Source organism: Scomber japonicus, chromosome 21 (genome assembly GCF_027409825.1).
Source record: "Scomber japonicus isolate fScoJap1 chromosome 21, fScoJap1.pri, whole genome shotgun sequence".
Taxonomy (NCBI): domain Eukaryota; kingdom Metazoa; phylum Chordata; class Actinopteri; order Scombriformes; family Scombridae; genus Scomber; species Scomber japonicus.
In genome coordinates this window covers 3,692,539-3,709,668 of record NC_070598.1, presented here as the reverse complement: position 1 = coordinate 3,709,668, position 17,130 = coordinate 3,692,539, and the positions used below count along the sequence as shown (strand labels likewise).

The window sequence follows — 17,130 nt, the reverse complement described above, 5'->3', positions numbered from 1 at the left end:
TTCCTGTCTTCTTTTCCTTCCTTCCTTTTTTTAAATTTAAACTCTCATATAGAAAGCAGCTCTATACAGATACAGTTTTTTAATTACAGTAAAAAGAAGAAACGAGTTCAGTCTTAAAGCATTTTTCTCTTCCTGTCACCATCTAATTAAAAAGCTGCTGTGTGCTGGCTCTCTCTTTCAGGAGAAACACTCGCTACAGACTACAGGCTACAGGCTACATGCTACATGCTACAGACTACAGGCTACAAGCTACAGGCTACAGGCTACAGACTACAGGCTACAAGCTACAGACTACAAGCTACAGGATACAGACTACAGGCTACAGGCTACAGGCTACAGACTACAGGCTACAGGCTACAGACTACAGGCTACAAGCTACAGACTACAAGCTACAGGCTACAGGCTACAGACTACAGGCTACAGGCTACATGCTACAGGCTACAGGCTACAGACTACAGACTACAGACTACAGGCTACATGCTACAGACTACAGGCTACAGGCTACAGACTACAGGCTACAGGCTACAGGCTACATGCTACAGACTACAGGCTACATGCTACATGCTACAGACTACAGGCTACAGGCTACAAGCTACAGGCTACAGGCTACAGGCTACAGACTACAGGCTACAGACTACAGGCTACAGGCTACAGGCTACAGACTACAGGCTACAGGCTACAGGCTACAGGCTACAGACTACAGGCTACAGACTACAGGCTACAGACTACAGGCTACAGGCTACAGACTACAGACTACAGGCTACATGCTACAGACTACAGGCTACATGCTACAGACTACAGGCTACATGCTACAGACTACAGGCTACAAGCTACAGGCTACAGACTACAGACTACAGGCTACAGACTACAGGCTACAGGCTACAGGCTACAGACTACAGACTACAGGCCGGCCTTCATGAGGACATCCAGTCTTTGGCACAAATAGAACATTTCATTTCATTATTATTGCAGTTCTGAACAAGCCAAGGTTTTAGATTCTTGTTGAAGCTCAGAGTTTCTATCACAGAGCTCAACTGCTGCTATGAAACTGCTAAAGGTCACTGCGGCTATCATAATGTAATACAGGGGGGTGAAACATGAGGCTCAGGGGCCAGAACTGGACCACCGACGGGTCCAATCCGGCCCACTTTCCTTCCTGTCTTATTTTCCTTTCCTCTGTCCTTCCTTCTGTTCGTCTGTCCGTCCTTCCTTCCTTCTTTCATTCCTGTCTTCTTTCCTTCGTGTCTTCTTTTCCCTTCTTCCTTCCTTCCTTCTTTCCGTCTGTCCTTCCTCCCTTTCTTCCGTCTTACCTCTCTTTCTTCCATCTTCCTTCCTGTTTTCTGTTCGTCTGTCCTTCCTTCCCTCTTTCGTTTCTGTCTTCTTTTCCTTTCTTCTGTCTTTCCTTCCTTTCTTCCTTCTTACCTCTATTTCTTCCATCTTTCCTTGCTGTCTTTTCCTTTCCTCTGTCCTTCCTTCCTTTCCTCCTGTTCATCTGTCCTTCCTTCCTTCTTGTCTTCTTTTTCTTCCATCTGTACTCCCTCCCTTTCTTCCTTCTTACCTCTCTTTCTTCCATCTTTCCTTCGTCATTTCTTTCCTTCGTCATTTCTTTCCTTCCTTCCTTCCTCCCTCTTTCCTTCCTGTCTTCCTTCCCCCCTCCCTCCCTTTCTTCTGTCCTTCTTTCTTTCTTTCCTTCTTTCCTCCCTTCCTTCCATCCTTCCTTCTTTCTCTCTTTTTAATGCTCCGGCCCACATGAGATCAAATCAAGCTGTTCGTGGCCCTTAAATGAAAATGAGTTTGACCTCCTGCTGTAACGTCTCATTGTTTCGGTTTCTACAGACAAAAGGAAACCTTGAGATTCCCCTTCTGCTTTCTTCGAACGAATGTGTGTGTGTGTGTGTGTGTGGGGGGGGCAATTGGTAGCAATTACACCGAGTGAATTGAAAAAGCAGGATTATAGTGAATTCAATTTAGATAACAAGGCCGATGTGAGCTAATCCGAATATAATAGGGCGAAAGAGAGAGAGAGAGAGGAGGTGGTCTGAGGAGGAGGAAGCAGCTGCATCGTGAAAAAAAAAGATGCTAACTCAGCAAAAATGAAACAGGGGGAAACGAGCGTGTACCTGCAGGAGGAGGCGGAGGAGTGCTGTCCTCTACTCCGGCCGAGTAGGCGAGCAGACACCCAGGAGAAAAGGTGATGTCGTCCAGGCAGATGTCACCTTTTGGATTTCGTCCCACTTTGCCCTCGAACATGACCTGGAAGTCTCTGGAGTAGCTCAGCTGGATCTCTCTCATCTGCCAGTAGTTGCCTTGGTCACCCGTCAGGTTCAGCAGCAGGTGTAGATGACCCTCACTCATCCTGAACACGCTGAGGGTCCCGATGCCGTCTCCAGACATGTGATAGTAGAAACGCATCTGAGCAACCACCCCCCCCCCCCAAAAAAAAAGGACAGAAGAGAAAATGAATAATCTGTCAAATCTACAGGAAGTGCAGATGGTGTTTAGCAAGTAGTCGGTTTTATATTTGAAAAAAAACATACTTTGTAATTTTGGGTGTTGTTAATAAAGGTTTTTAACCCTCCTGTCATCCTCCCGGGTCAAATTGACCCTGTCTCTTTTGACTGTTCCTTCTTTCCTTCCTTCCTTCTTTCTTTCCTTAATTTTTCCTTCCTTCTTCCCCTCCTCCCCTCTTTCTTTGCTCCTTACTCCTTTCCTACCTTCCTTCCTTCCTTTCTCCCTTTCTCCTTTCCTCCCTCCCTCCTTACTCCTTTCTTTTCTGCCTTCCTTCCTTCCTTCCTCCCCTCCTAAATTCCTTGCTCTTTTCATCCTTACTCCTCTCCTCTCCTTCCTTCCTTCCTCCCTTCCTTCTCTCTTAAATTCCTTCCTCCTTTCATCCTTACTCCTTTCCTTCCTCCCTCCCTCCTTACTCCTTTCCTTCCTTCCTTCTCTCCTTACTCCTTTCCTTCCTTACTTCTTCCCTCCCTTCCTCCTTACTCCTTTCCTTCCTTCCTTCTCTCCTTACTCCTTTCCTTCCTTACTTCCTTCCTCCCTTCCTTCTCTCCTAAATTCCTTCCTCTTTTTGTCCTTACTCCTTTCTTTCCTTCCTTCCTCCTGTCTTTCTCTCCTAAATTCCTTTCTTCCTTCCTTCTTTCCTTCTTTCCTTCCTCCCTCCCTCCCTCCCTCCCTCCTTTCCTTCCTTTCTTCCTTCCTTCCAAACTTTTTATGGTTACACCACTTAGACATTTTTACCATAATCCTCTAATATATTCTCTCTAAATGGATTAAAAGCAGAAATTTGATGCTGAGTCCACAAAAAAAGAATGTAACCAAGTTATTCATACGTTTATTTTCACATTTTAACCCTTTAAATTTAAACTAAACCAACATGGACACTAATAAAACATCACTGACCTATAAACAAGTCCACGTGATAACATTACTTTAATATGAATCCTTGAAGAAAAGCGTCTGTATAGTGAGAATATGTAAAGTGACATTTTCCACATTGATATAAAAAAAGAAAAAATACAATCTAATAAAAATGTGTTGTAGTAAAAATGGAAATGAAGTGCATTTCAAAAGCAGATGCAAAATAAACTGAGTAGTGAACACGAGTCCCTCCGGCTTTATGGACATTAATGCTTAACTGTATTTGGTGAATCTAATTTGAAAGCTTCCTGCAGTTTGTTTCTTTTTTTTTAAAACCCTCCTGTTGTCCTCGAGTCAAGGAAGGAAGGGAAGAAGAAGGAAGGAAAGGAGGAAAGGAGGAAGGAAGGAAGGAGGGAGGGAAGGAGGAAGGAAAGGAGGGAGGGAGGAAGAAAGAAGGAAAGGAGGGAGGGAGGGAGGAAGGAAGGAAAGGAGGGAGGGAGGAAGAAAGAAGGAAGGAAAGGAGGAGGGAGGAAGAAAGAAGGAAGGAAAAGAGGGAGGAAGGAGGAAAGGAGAGAGGAAGGAAGGAAGGAAGGAAGGAAGGAAGGAAGGGAGGAAGGAAGAGGAAGGAAAGGAGGGAGGGAGGGAGGAAGGAAGGAAAGGAGGGAGGGAGGAAGAAAGAAGGAAGGAAGGAAAAGAGGGAGGAAGGAGGAAAGGAGAGAGAAAGGAAGGAAGGGAGGAAGGAAGGCGGGAGGGAAGGATGAAGTAAAGGAGGGAGGGAGGGAGGAAGGAAGGAAAGGAGGGAGGGAGGAAGAAAGAAGGAAGGAAGGAAAAGAGGGAGGAAGGAGGAAAGGAGAGAGGAAGGAAGGAAGGAAGGAAGGAAGGAAGGGAGGAAGGAAGGAGGGAAGGAAGGAAGGAAGGAAGGAGGGAGGGAAGGAGGAAGGAAAGGAGGGAGGGAGGGAGGGAGGAAGGAAGGAAAGGAGGGAGGAAGGGAGGAAGAAGGGGAGGAAGGAAGGAAAAGAGGGAGGAAGGAGGAAAGGAGAGAGGAAGGACGGAAGGGAGGTAGGAAGAAGGGAGGGAAGGAGGAAGGAAAGGAGGGAGGGAGGAAGAAAGAAGGAAGGAAGGAAGGAAAAGAGGGAGGAAGGAAGGAGGGAAGGAAGGAAGGAAGGAAGAAAAAGAGATGAAGAAAGGAAAGAAAGAGAGAAGGAAAGGAGGGAGGAAGGTTAAAGGTATAAAAAAAAGTAAATGTGTATTGTGTTACTGTGGTATATTTTTATATTATAAACATACTTACAGTACAAAGTGTTATTCTCTACTCTAATGGCCTTACAAGGAGTGGAAACTTTGCCGCAATCAGCCGTTAAAACTTACAAATTAATTCCAATTTAATTTTAGATTTAAAAAATGAACACCGACTCGCATTAAATGTCCGTCCGTCTCCGTGGAGATAAATGCTTCCTCAAGGAAACTGGCATGAAGAGCTGAATCCAACACTTTAAACCACATTTCAACTGATAAGACTCAAATGCTTGAAGCTACAGTTGGAAATAAAACTGACAGTTAGGAATTTTGTGTGTGTGTGTGTGTGTGTGTGTGTGTGTGTGTGTGTGTGTGTGTGTGTGTGTGTGTGTGTGTGTGTGTGTGTGTGCAGTCATTAGTCTCCCTGTGTGTGATAACAGCCAAAAAAGACTTCATAGGAGCCAAAAAGCATTATTCAAAAGCAGCTATGTCATTAACTCTCCTGTTGTCCTCAGGTCAAGGAAGGACAGGAGGAAGGAAGGAAAGGAGTAAGGAGGAAAAGAGGAAGGAAGGAAGGAAGGAAGGAAAGGAGGAAGGGAAGGAGGGAAGGAAGGAAGGAAGGAAGAACAGACGGAAGGAAGAAAGGAAGGAACAGTCAAAACAGATGGGGTCAATTGATCCGGGAGGACGACAGGAGGGAGGAAGGAAGGACAGACGGAAGGAAGGAAGGAAGGAAGGAAGAACAGACGGAAGGAAGGAAGAACAGACGGAAGGAAGGAAGGACAGAAGGAAGGAAGAACAGACGGAAGGAAGGAAGAAGAGACAGAAGGAAGGAAGGACAGAAGGAAGGAAGAACAGACGGAAGGAAGGAAGAACAGACGGAAGGAAGGAAGGACAGAAGGAAGGAAGAACAGGCGGAAGGAAGGAAGAAGAGACAGAAGGAAGGAAGGACAGAAGGAAGGAAGAACAGACGGAAGGAAGGAAGAACAGACGGAAGGAAGGAAGGACAGAAGGAAGGAAGGAAGGAAGGAAGGAAGAAATGACCTAACCTTGCACTCTGAGCTGGTGCGGCTGAGTAAGGGTCCTGAGATGCGAGCGTATTGTCCCCGGCAGCCTGAGGGAAGGATGTCTCCAGGTAGAGGTAATGTCCTGACGGGTCTCTGAGGGTGTGGTCGGTCGACGGCCCCGTGCCGACTGTCGGAGTGCTGCCGGCTTTGATCAGCCAATCAAAGTCATCCTCTCGACTCTGGCGCCAGGAGCACAGGTCGAACTCAAAGCTGCAGCGTCCGCTAAACCCCTCTGAGACATGAGACACACCATGAGACGCACCAAGAGACACACCAAGAGACATGAGACACACCAAGAGACATGAGACACACCAAGAAAATAAAATAAAGACATCAATCCACAATATCCAATTATCTTAACCTTCCTGTCGTCCTCCCGGGTCAAATTGACCCCGTCTCTTTTGACTGTTCCTTCTTTCCTTCCTTCTTCCCTTTTTCTTTGCTCCCTCCTCCTTCCTTTCTTCATCCCTCTTTACTCCTTTCTTTCTTTCCTTCCTTCCTTCATTCGTCCCTCCTTCCTTCCTTCCTTCATCCTTACTCTTTTCCTTCCTTCCTCCCTCCCTCCCCTCTTTCTTTGCTCCCCCCTACTTCCTTCCATCCTTCCTTGCTTCCTTCCTCCCTCCTTACTTCTTTCCTTCCTTCCTTCCACCTTTCCTCCCTCCCTACTCCTTCCTTCCTTCTCTCCTCCTTTTCCTTCCTCCCTCCTTCCTTCCTTCCTTCCTCCTCCTCCCTCCTTTCATTCTCTTCATTCTCTTCCTCTTTTCGTCCTTAGTCCTTTCCTGCCTGCCTTCCTTCCTTCCTTCGTCCTTTCCTCCCTCCCTCCTTACTCCTTTCCTTCCTTCCTTCCTCCCTTCCTTCTCTCCTTACTTCCTTCCTTTTTTCCTTCCTTTCTCCTGTCCTTCCTTCTGTCCTTCCTTGACCTGAGGACAACAGGAGGGTTAAAAAAACAAAAACATGAATCTTTCTTCGGGTGTCATCGGTCAGACGTGAGAGGAAGACTCACTGCAGATGTAGGGGTTCTCGTCTGAGTCGTCCCCGCAGTGGTTGATGAAGTCACACAGGTTGTCCTGGGCAACGCAGTGGCCGTTGGCGCAGGCGTACTGCTCAGGTGTGCACGGCTGGTCGAGGGAAGCGGAGGGGAGCAGTCCACGAAGCTGACATCGTCTATCACCACGTCGCCCATGTAGCTGATCCCTCGCTTAGCTCTGAATACCACCTGACAAACAAGATCAGACTTTCTTCAGTCCTGACTGTCACATAAACAGAATCCCACTTCTTAACCCTCCAGTCCTCAGGTCAAGGAAGGAGAGGAGTAAGGAAGGAAAGGAGTAAGGAAGGAAGGAGAGGAGGAAGGGAGGAAGGATCGAAGGAAGGAAGGAAGGATGGGAGGAAGGAAGGAAAGGAGTAAGGAGGAAAAGAGGAAGGAAGGAAGGAGAGGAGGAAGGAGAGGAGGAAGGGAGGAAGGAGCGAAGGAAGGAAGGCAGGAAGGAAGGAAAGGAGTAAGGATGAAGGAAGGGAGGAAAGAAGGAAGGAGGGAGGGAGGAAGGAACCAAGTAAGGAAGGAAGGATAGGAGGAAGGAAGGAAAGGAGTAAGGAGGAAAAGAGGAAGGAAAGAAGGAAGGAGGGAGGGAGGAAAGGAGGAAGGAAGGAAAGGAGTAAGGAGGAAAAGAGGAAGGAAGGAAGGAGAGGAGGAAGGGAGGCAGGGACGAAGGAAGGAAGGATGAAAGGATTGAAGGAAGGAAGGAAGGAAGGAAGGAAGGAAGGAAAGAAGGAAAGTAGTAAGGACGAAAAGAGGAAGGAAGGAAGGAAGGAAGGAAGGGGGGAGGGAGGGAGGGACGAAGGAAGGAAGGATAGAAGGAAGTAAAGGAGTAAGGAAAGAAGGAGGGAAGGAAGGAAGGAAGTAAAGGAGTAAGGAAGGAAGGAAGGAAGGAAGGAAGGAAGAAAGGAAGGAGGAGGGAGCAAAGAAAGAGGGGAGGAAGCAAGGAAGGAAGGAAGGAATGGAGGGAGGAAGGGGAAGGGAGCAAATAAAGAGGGGAGGAAGCAAGGAAGGAAGGAAGGAAGGAAGGAAGGAAGGAAGGAAGGAACGAACAGTCAAAAGAGACGGGGGGTTAATTTGACCCGGGAGGATGACAGGAGGATTAAAGGTGACACCAGCGATGAGCAAAAGCACTGAAACAAATCAACCAGAGCCGATAGCAGCAACTGTCCTAATGAGGCATGTTACGGTGTTTGGTGCGTTAGAGCAGACAGTTGATGAAGAGCTCCGTCAGAAGAGGAAAAGGGCACCTGCAATCTCTCAGAGGCTAAACGGGCGTCTCTAAGCAGCACCCGTGATAAAAAAAAAAAAAAAAAAGGCCCTTCAGCTGCTGACTGTAGCACGAGCGTCCATCTGACTCCATCTGCTCTGACAAAGGTTAATGTGCATCAGAGAAAATGTGCAAAGGCCGTGGTATTTGGTCAAAGTGATGACTGTTCCCATGCGATCATGCCACTGGGTGTGTGTGTGTGTGTGTGTGTGTGTGTGTGTGTGTGTGTGTGGTCTTACTTACTGACCTGGAGTAACCTCAGCAGGCAGACACCATTAACAGATTGCAACTCTGATTACTGTCACAATCACAATTTAAGGACTCATTAGACCCAATTAAACTCAGTCAATTCATCATTGATCACCGAGTCTGCATGTTCAATTTAGCCTGCCTTCACTGATATTAGAGCATTTACACTGATGTGCACAGTCATGGTGTGTATAAGAGGCCGTCCTTTAGTCCAAACTGAATGTCAATAGTCTGAGTCACATGTCTAAAGGAGTAAGGAGGAAAAGAGGAAGGAAGGAAAGGAGAGAAGGAAGGGAGGAAAGAAGGAAAGGAGTAAGGAGGGAGGGAGGAAAGGAGGAAAGGAGGAAGGAAGGGAGGGAGGGAGGGAGGAAGGAAGGAAGGAAGGAGGGACGAAAAGAGGAAGGGAGGAGGAAGGGAGGAAGAAAGGAAGGAAGGAAGGAAGGGAGGGAGGGAGGAAGGAAGGAAGGAAAGAAAGGAGTGAGGAGGGAGGAAGGAAGGAAGGGAGAAAGGAAGGAAGGAAGGACGAAAAGAGGAAGGGAGGAGGGAGGAAGGAAGGAAGGAAGGAAAGAAAGGAAGGAAGGAAAGAAAGGAGTAAGGAGGGAGGGAGGAAAGGAGGAAGGAAGGAAGGAAGGAAGGAAGGCGATTTACACTGATGTGCACAGTCATGGTGTGTATAAGAGGCCGTCCTTTAGTCCTAACTGAATGTCAATAGTCTGAGTCACATGTCTAAAGGAGTAAGGAGGAAAAGAGGAAGGAAGGAAAGGAGAGAAGGAAGGGAGGAAGGAAGGAAGGAGAGAAGGAAGGGAGGAAAGGAGGAAAGGAGGAAGGAAGGGAGGGAGGGAGGGAGGGAGGGAGGGAGGGAGGGAGGGAGGGAGGAAGGAAGGAAGGAAGGAAGGAAGGAAGGAAGGAGGGACGAAAAGAGGAAGGGAGGAGGAAGGGAGGAAGAAAGGAAGGAAGGAAGGAAGGAAGGGAGAAAGGAAGGAAGGAAGGAAGGACAAAAAGAGGAAGGGAGGAGGGAGGAAGGAAGGAAGGAAGGAAGGAAGGAAGGAAGGGAGAAAGGAAGGAAGGAAGGAAGAAAAGAGGAAGGGAGGAGGGAGGAAGGAAGGAAGGAAAGGAGTAAGGAGGGAGGGGGGAAAGGAGAAAAGGAGGAAGGAAGGGAGGGAGGGAGGGAGGGAGGGAGGAAGGAAGGAAGGAAGGAAGGAGGGACGAAAAGAGGAAGGGTGGAGGAAGGGAGGAAGAAAGGAAGGAAGGAAGGAAGGGAGGGAGGGAGGGAGGGAGGAAGGAAGGAAGGAAGGAAGGAAGGAAAGGAGTAAGGAGGGAGGAAGGGAGGAAGGAAGGAAGGAAGGGAGAAAGGAAGGAAGGAAGGAAGGACGAAAAGAGGAAGGGAGGAGGGAGGAAGGAAGGAAGGAAGGAAAGAAAGGAAGGAAGGAAAGAAAGGAGTAAGGAGGGAGGGAGGAAAGGAGGAAGGAAGGAAGGAAGGCGATTTACACTGATGTGCACAGTCATGGTGTGTATAAGAGGCCGTCCTTTAGTCCAAACTGAATGTCAATAGTCTGAGTCACATGTCTAAAGGAGTAAGGAGGAAAAGAGGAAGGAAGGAAAGGAGAGAAGGAAGGGAGGAAGGAAGGAAAGGAGTAAGGAGGGAGGGGGGAAAGGAGGAAAGGAGGAAGGAAGGGAGGGAGGAAGGAAGGAAGTAAGGAAGGAGGAAGGAAGGAAGGAAGGAAGGAAGTAAGGAGGGAGGAAGGGAGGAAGGAAGGAAGGAAGGAAGGAAGGAAGGAAGGGAGGGAGGGAGGAAGGAAGGAAGGAAGGAAGGAAGGAAAGAAAGGAGTAAGGAGGGAGGAAGGGAGGAAGGAAGGAAGGAAGGAAGGAAGGAAGGAAGGGAGAAAGGGAGGACGAAAAGAGGAAGGGAGGAGGGAGGAAGGAAGGAAGGACGAAAAGAGGAAGGGAGGAGGAGGGGAGGAAGGAAGGAAGGAAGGAAGGAAGGAAGGAAGGAAGGAAGGGAGAAAGGAAGGAAGGAAGGACGAAAAGAGGAAGGGAGGAGGGAGGAAGGAAGGAAGGAAGGAAAGAAAGGAAGGAAGGAAAGAAAGGAGTAAGGGAGGAAAGGAGGAAGGAAGGAAGGAAGGCGATTTACACTGATGTGCACAGTCATGGTGTGTATAAGAGGCCGTCCTTTAGTCCTAACTGAATGTCAATAGTCTGAGTCACATGTCTAAAGGAGTAAGGAGGAAAAGAGGAAGTAAGGAAAGGAGAGAAGGAAGGGAGGAAGGAAGGAAAGGAGTAAGGACGGAAAGGAGTAAGGACGAGAAGAGGAAGGAATTTAGGAGAGAAGGAAGGGAGGAAGGAAAGGAGGAAGGACGAAAAGAGGAAGGAATTTAGGAGACAAGGAAGGGAGGAAGGAAAGGAGGAAGGAAGGAAGGAAAGGAGGAAGGATGAAAAGAGGAAGGAAGGAAGGAAGGAAAGGAGTAAGGAGGGAGGAAAGGAGGAAGGAAGGAAGGAAGGAAGGAAGGAAGGACGAAAAGAGGAAGGGAGGAGGGAGGAAGGAAGGAAGGAAAGAAAGGAAGGAAGGAAGGAAAGAAAGGAGTAAGGAGGGAGGGAGGAAAGGAGGAAGGAAGGCGATTTACACTGATGTGCACAGTCATGGTGTGTATAAGAGGCTGTCCTTTAGTCCTAACTGAATGTCAAAAGTCTGAGTCACATGTCTAAAGGAGTAAGGAGGAAAAGAGGAAGGAAGTAAGGAGAGAAGGAAGGGAGGAAGGAAGGGAGGAAGGGAGGAAGGAAGGGAGGAAGGAAGGAAAGGAGTAAGGAGGGAGGGAGGAAAGGAGTAAGGAGGAAGGAAGGGAGGGAGGGAGGGAGGGAGGGAGGGAGGAAGGGAGGAAGGAAGGAAGGAAGGAAGGAAGGGAGAAAGGAAGGAAGGACGAAAAGAGGAAGGGAGGAGGGAGGAAGGAAGGAAGGAAGGAAGGAAGGAAAGAAAGAAAGGAGTAAGGAGGGAGGGAGGAAAGGAGGAAGGGAGGAAGGAAGGCGATTTACACTGATGTGCACAGTCATGGTGTGTATAAGAGGCTGTCCTTTAGTCCAAACTGAATGTCAATAGTCTATGATTGTATAAAACTGACTGCCACATAAACATAATCACTCCTGTTGTCCTCAGCTCAAGGAAAGGAGTAAGGAGGAAAAGAGAAGGGAGTAAGGAGAGAAGGAAGGGAGGAAGGAAGGAAGGAAGGAAGGAAAGAAAGGAGTAAGGAAGGAGGGAGGAAAGGAGGAAGGAAGGAAGGAACGAAGGAAGGAAGGAAAGGAGTAAGGAGGAAAAGAGGAAGGAAGGAACGAAGGAAGGAAGGAAAGGAGTAAGGAGGAAAAGAGGAAGGAAGGACAGAAGGAAGGAAGGAAAGGAGTAAGGAGGAAAAGAGAAGGAAGTAAGGAGAGAAGGAAGGGAGGAAGGAAGGAAGGAAAGAAAGGAGTAAGGAGGGAGGGAGGAAAGGAGGAAGGAAGGAACGAAGGAAGGAACGAAGGAAGGAAGGAAAGGAGTAAGGAGGAAAAGAGGAAGGAAGGACAGAAGGAAGGAAGGAAAGGAGTAAGGAGGAAAAGAGAAGGAAGTTTGAAAATTTGATTACTTTTCTAATTTTCTAACCAATGTTTTCTTTATTTCTAGCATAAAATACGATCATTTACTCACCCAGACAACGCTGCGTATATCCGTATAATGTGAGTACACGGGGCACTGAAGCGCAGCCTCTATATAACACATTATCTGCTGCTAAACTATTCATTGTTCATTTCATCAATATTTAGTTATGATACGTTGGTGCTATCCCCCTCCGAGCCCGTGGTGGCGTGTTATCAACATCCGGGGTCTGTAAGTTGACCTGCTAACCTTCTTATTATAGTTCACCATGGCTAAGACCTTCAATGACATCATCCACTGGAGCTAATTTCGTCCGAACGACTCCAAATGACACCAAAGTTGTCTGGGTGAGTATATGGTTGTATTTTATGCTAGAAATAAGGTCCAGGTTGTAAAAAACAGTAATTATCCTTTAAGCATCAAAATCTAAGTTCAGCTGTCTTTGAAATGTATCCCTTACCCAGGAGGACAAAAGTTGCATTGTTAACGAGAAGACTACAAACTTTTTACATGAACTATTTAATTCCTTTTTAATGTGTTTATGGCACACCTGGAAGTAATTTTCAGTGACACAATCATTAACAGACCTGGAAGTTATTGGATAACCCTATGAAAACCTCTCCTCGTCTCCACTTGTTGCCTTGGTTACCAGTCTGAGACCAAACCTCATGAGTGACGTTCCCGTACTTCAGCAACACCTGCAGATACGGCACAAAACAATCAGACGTGAGGAAGCTGTACACCTTCACACAGAGTTATTCTCCTGCTGAGTTCGGAGGCTCTTCTCACCTGCAGAGATCCCACAGTGAATCCGCTCATGTGGTACCAGAAGACCAGCGTGCACAGAGGCCCGGTGGTGGAGATGACGGGCGTGTGGAGGTCTGCGATATGACCGTAGCCTCCGTTTGAACTGTCCGCACACATGTACCAACCTCCAGGGCTTCCTCTACGACAGGAAACAGAGCAAGAGCAGAACAATGTTATACAGGCCTGTCACTATGATTATGTTATCGACTTATCGTACAATAAGATAATTTATCAGCATCATCACGTCTATATATGGACTTATCGTATGATACATGGACATGACCTTTGACCTTAGTATTGCCACACTTCACATTAGCAGCTAAGAGGCTATTCATGTCACATTAGGCGCGTTTCCACTGCAGGAACTTCGGGGTAATTTTACGGGGCCAGTCCCGTTGGTGCGTGTCTCCACTGCAGGAACCTCCCCCACACAGGGCCATTTACAGGAACTTTTATGGGGGCCAACAGAGGACCTACTCCAGGGTAGGTACTCTGTTGGCCCTGAAAAGCTCCTGGGTGGGGCTTGAGGTTAACCCGGCGCTGATTGGCTAAACCTAGAGCAGCTCTGACGCCATCAGAAAGCACCAAAACAACCGTCATTTTTTAAACCCAGCAGAAGGAGAGCATTAGCCTCGCAGACACCGCTGCAAACAACAAGAAGACAGCAAGAAGAAACGCTGCTACCGCCTCAGCTCCTTCCATCCTTCTTCGTTGTTGCTCGTTGTTGTTATGCTTCTTGTGACCTGCCAGGGTGACGTCATGGTCGAAACTGTCGCACAACGATCACGTGGCGATCGAAACTCATGACGTCGCCGAGGGGTCTTACTCTGCAGTGGAGACACGGCCACTGAGAGGGCCGAGTGAGAGGACGGTTCCTGTAGAAGTTCCTATCCCCCCCCTCTTTTTACCAGGAACTCCTGCAGTGGAAACGCGGCTATTGGCTCAGTGAGTAGTGTCGTCCATTCCTCACTGTGCTCGTCCTGAGTGGAGACTGCAGAAGAATTAAAGGGAAGTAACTCTGTCACCAAACATAATGGCAGTCTGTGTCATTATATCAGTGGTATAAAATGATCTTTAAATGACAATAATATCATTTATCATGACTATTTCTTATCGTTCAATAAAAGTAGCTATCATAACAAGTCTAATATCATAACTGTGTCCTCAGATTTGTGAATTTAGGTCATTGCTTTGATTTTCTTGTGCATAAGTGATCTGCTTTTAAAGTCTACTCATGCAAGCGAGTATATTTTAATAAAACATGGACAGACATGGAGACTTACTGCTGAGATGTGTGCCATCGTTTTCTACTTAGAGGTGTTTGAGTGTTTGTGTAAAGCTCTTAGTTTAAGCTCTGCATTTTCAAATCTAACAAGAAAATGATCATTCTCTCTCTTTCTCTCTTTCTCTCTCTCGGACTCTCTGACTCTCTGCCAATCGTGTGAGCCAGTGCATCGAAAGTATACACACACACTGCCCACTGGGAAGCAGGAACAGGCATGGAGTGGTCAGCAATGCATGAAATGAAGCAAATACTTGCAAAGGGGAGCTTCTACAAAAAAAATCCCAAAAGATTTGAGGGCAACTGTGGAAACATTATGATTGTCGTGCCTACAGAGAAAAACCTCCAACAGCAGCTCTCATGATCGCCTGTGCTTTTCTGTTCTGGATTATAACAGTGTGGGGGGTTTCTTAAGGTCAGCTAGGAGAGACGTTTTTGGGTTTAATCGACATGTTCGTTTGGCCGATATTCAGAAAAGCCAACGTTCATCGACTAATCAATGAGGCAGATAATCTATTAGTGTTAGATGCTGGTAGTCGACTGCAGTGTGTGAGCATTGGTCTCAGTTCATTCTTTTTAATTTGAGTCTTTGTATTTGTTCCCTCATCATTTTTATTCCTTTTCTTTATGTTGTCACTTGTTCTGTCTTATAATCAGCTTGTCAATCAACTGTGAAGCACTTTGAACGGCATTAACCTGTATGAAAGGTGTAGAGTAGTAAAGTTATAGTTATATTCTGTGTTGGTCTGTTGTCACATAAGTTCTTGTTTTAATGCGTGTGGAAGCCTTACTATAATATTAATGATAACAAATATATAGACTAATAAGGGCTCAGGTTGGGTTTGGGTCTCAAATTCTGCAGGACCAATCAGGATTAATGTCTTAAGTCTTAAGACTGAGTTCAAAACTCTACTTTGAGGACTTCTTTTTCTTGATCACATCTATGTGTCAGTGATAAATAAGGGTTGGCAAGATGAGCAATTCAAAAATATCTTAAAAGCATCAGGTTTGATAAATATGCACATTTTGTATTTTTGTTGGTTTTATATCATTTGAAATGACATTTGCACCATTTTTTACCCAAAAGTAAGACTGAATGCTCCTGAAAATGTCAAATGGTGTAACCATAGTCCTTGATCTCCATGGTTACCCAGGTTAAATGTAATATTTAGAACAATAGTATTCCATTAGCTTTATTTAATATAAAGTTATAATGTAAGATCATGCCAAACTAGTTGATATGGTGTTTTATTGACTATTTACTGTTTTTAAACAAGTTGAATTATTTGGTACAAAGTTTTTATGGTTACACCACTTAGACATTTTTACTTAGACAAAAAAACATCATTGACCCATATAGTATTTGGTCCATTGACTTGAATGGGAAAGTGGTCTCAGACTGTATTTTCTTTTATGTTCATTTTATATCTTTGATCTAAACCTGCTCTGATCTTTTATTATGAAATTCACTAAAATTTTTATTAAACTCACTTTAGCTGCACTTGCACTGCCTTCTTATAAGTCTGAAGAAAAATCTAAGCTTTCAATAAATGTAGGTGTTTATTCTTCTTTTCTTTTTTTTGATGACATCAATTTACTTTCCATTACTGATACTCGTCCATCTCTGCCATCCTATAAACTGTCAATCACTGAGCTGGCCACCAACAACAGTCCCTACGAGCCCTTTTAGATGAGCAGTGCTGTAATTGCTTTCACTGGCCTCACACACTCTCTCCTATATCTGCTCCAACCTCTTCACTATATTAAATTCCCATATGAAGTGTGACTCCACTTGGGTTAAATAAGACACACAGCCTTCACCCCCACCTTCCCTCTCCCTCTCCTCTTCATTTCACTCCCGGGCTTATCGACTGAGCTGCTGCAGGAGAGAGAGGAGTTACAGGCAGATGGAGAGGTTATGAAAGACAGATAGCGTCTGCAGTTCTTGGCCCCGAGGAAAGAAATTACCGAAAATGTAGTGGTCAAAGTGCGCTGCCGTTTTCTGCTTTCAGCGTCTACTCAATAAAACATAGATAAGGACAATCAGGTCACTGACTATACTCATTCAGCCTCACAGTCGATTTCTTCTTACCTAACATCTTTCCTTTTAGTGAAGTAAAAAAAAAAATGCTAATGCGTAAAAAAAAGAGAGGGACAATTTTCCCTTAAGATTGCAAGGCAAGACACTAATTACATGAACTCTCTCTGCTATTTAGCTCCTCTAAAAAAAATTCAAAATCAATTCAGGGACAGATTTGAGTTTAATCTCAGTGAATAAATCAGTAAAATATGATTCTTTTCATGTCAGTCAATCATTTTCTTGATTAACTGTTCATCTTTTCTCCTATAAAATGGGAGAAAATGGTTGAAAAGGTGTTTATTTAAAGTCCAACCAACAGTTTAAAATGAAAGATATTCAGTTTAATAGCATCGGATGCTTATAATTGGACTTTATTCACAGAACAATAATTGGGGCTGCAACAAATGATAATTTTTGACTATAAAATGTTAGAAAATAATAAAAAGTGTTTGTTTAATCTAACAGTCTAATACCTAAACACTATATTCATTCATTAGCATCAAATTCTCAAAGAATAGTTGGTATTTTTTCTTCAAAACCACATTGTAACTTAGTTGCAGGCAGGCGGGGAGTTCTGGTCCTCTGAAATGAAGCCAACGTGGAAGTAACTTAGAACTGCATTCTATCAAAAGGCCACCAGGGGGCGACCATCTCTATACAAGTCAATGGAGAATTCACCAACTTCTCACTTGATTTCTAACCTCAGTAAACGTTTTCAAAATGTGTTTATGGTCTCAATCGCTAGTTTAAAGCCTTCTTCAATGCAGTATGATGTTCATTTGGGACATTTTGGCCTCCCATATTTTATATGTGACGATAAAGCAGGGTATGCATTAGGGCGTGGCTACATCCTGATTGACAGGTTGATTGACCAATGTCCTCGAGATCCAGCCCTCGCAACCATAGCAACCTCCCCGCTCCGCCCATGGCCCCGCCTCATGCCCATATAAGTAGAATCTGTGTTTTTATTTTTCCCAGCATGCACCTGAAATTTTCAAGATGGTGCTGCCTAGATTCGAAACTATTGGCTTCCGAGCAGCAGTCCACAAACCAATGGGTGACGTCATGGATGTTACGTCCATTTCTTTTATACAGTCTATGGTTGCAGGTTGATTTTT

The 17,130-nt window shown here is 45.6% G+C and overlaps 1 protein-coding gene across 1 annotated transcript in view; it reads right to left on the bottom strand.

The window, feature by feature from the left end:
- Window positions 1-2,079: 2,079 nt before the first annotated feature.
- Window positions 2,080-17,130, bottom strand: part of malrd1 (MAM and LDL receptor class A domain containing 1) — a 40,738-nt gene continuing 25,687 nt past the window's right edge. The window contains 7 exon segments of the mRNA XM_053342821.1: window positions 2,080-2,412; window positions 5,652-5,708; window positions 5,711-5,901; window positions 6,673-6,790; window positions 6,793-6,885; window positions 12,431-12,541; window positions 12,633-12,789. Coding sequence (XP_053198796.1) covers window positions 2,080-2,412; window positions 5,652-5,708; window positions 5,711-5,901; window positions 6,673-6,790; window positions 6,793-6,885; window positions 12,431-12,541; window positions 12,633-12,789 — 1,060 coding nt within the window.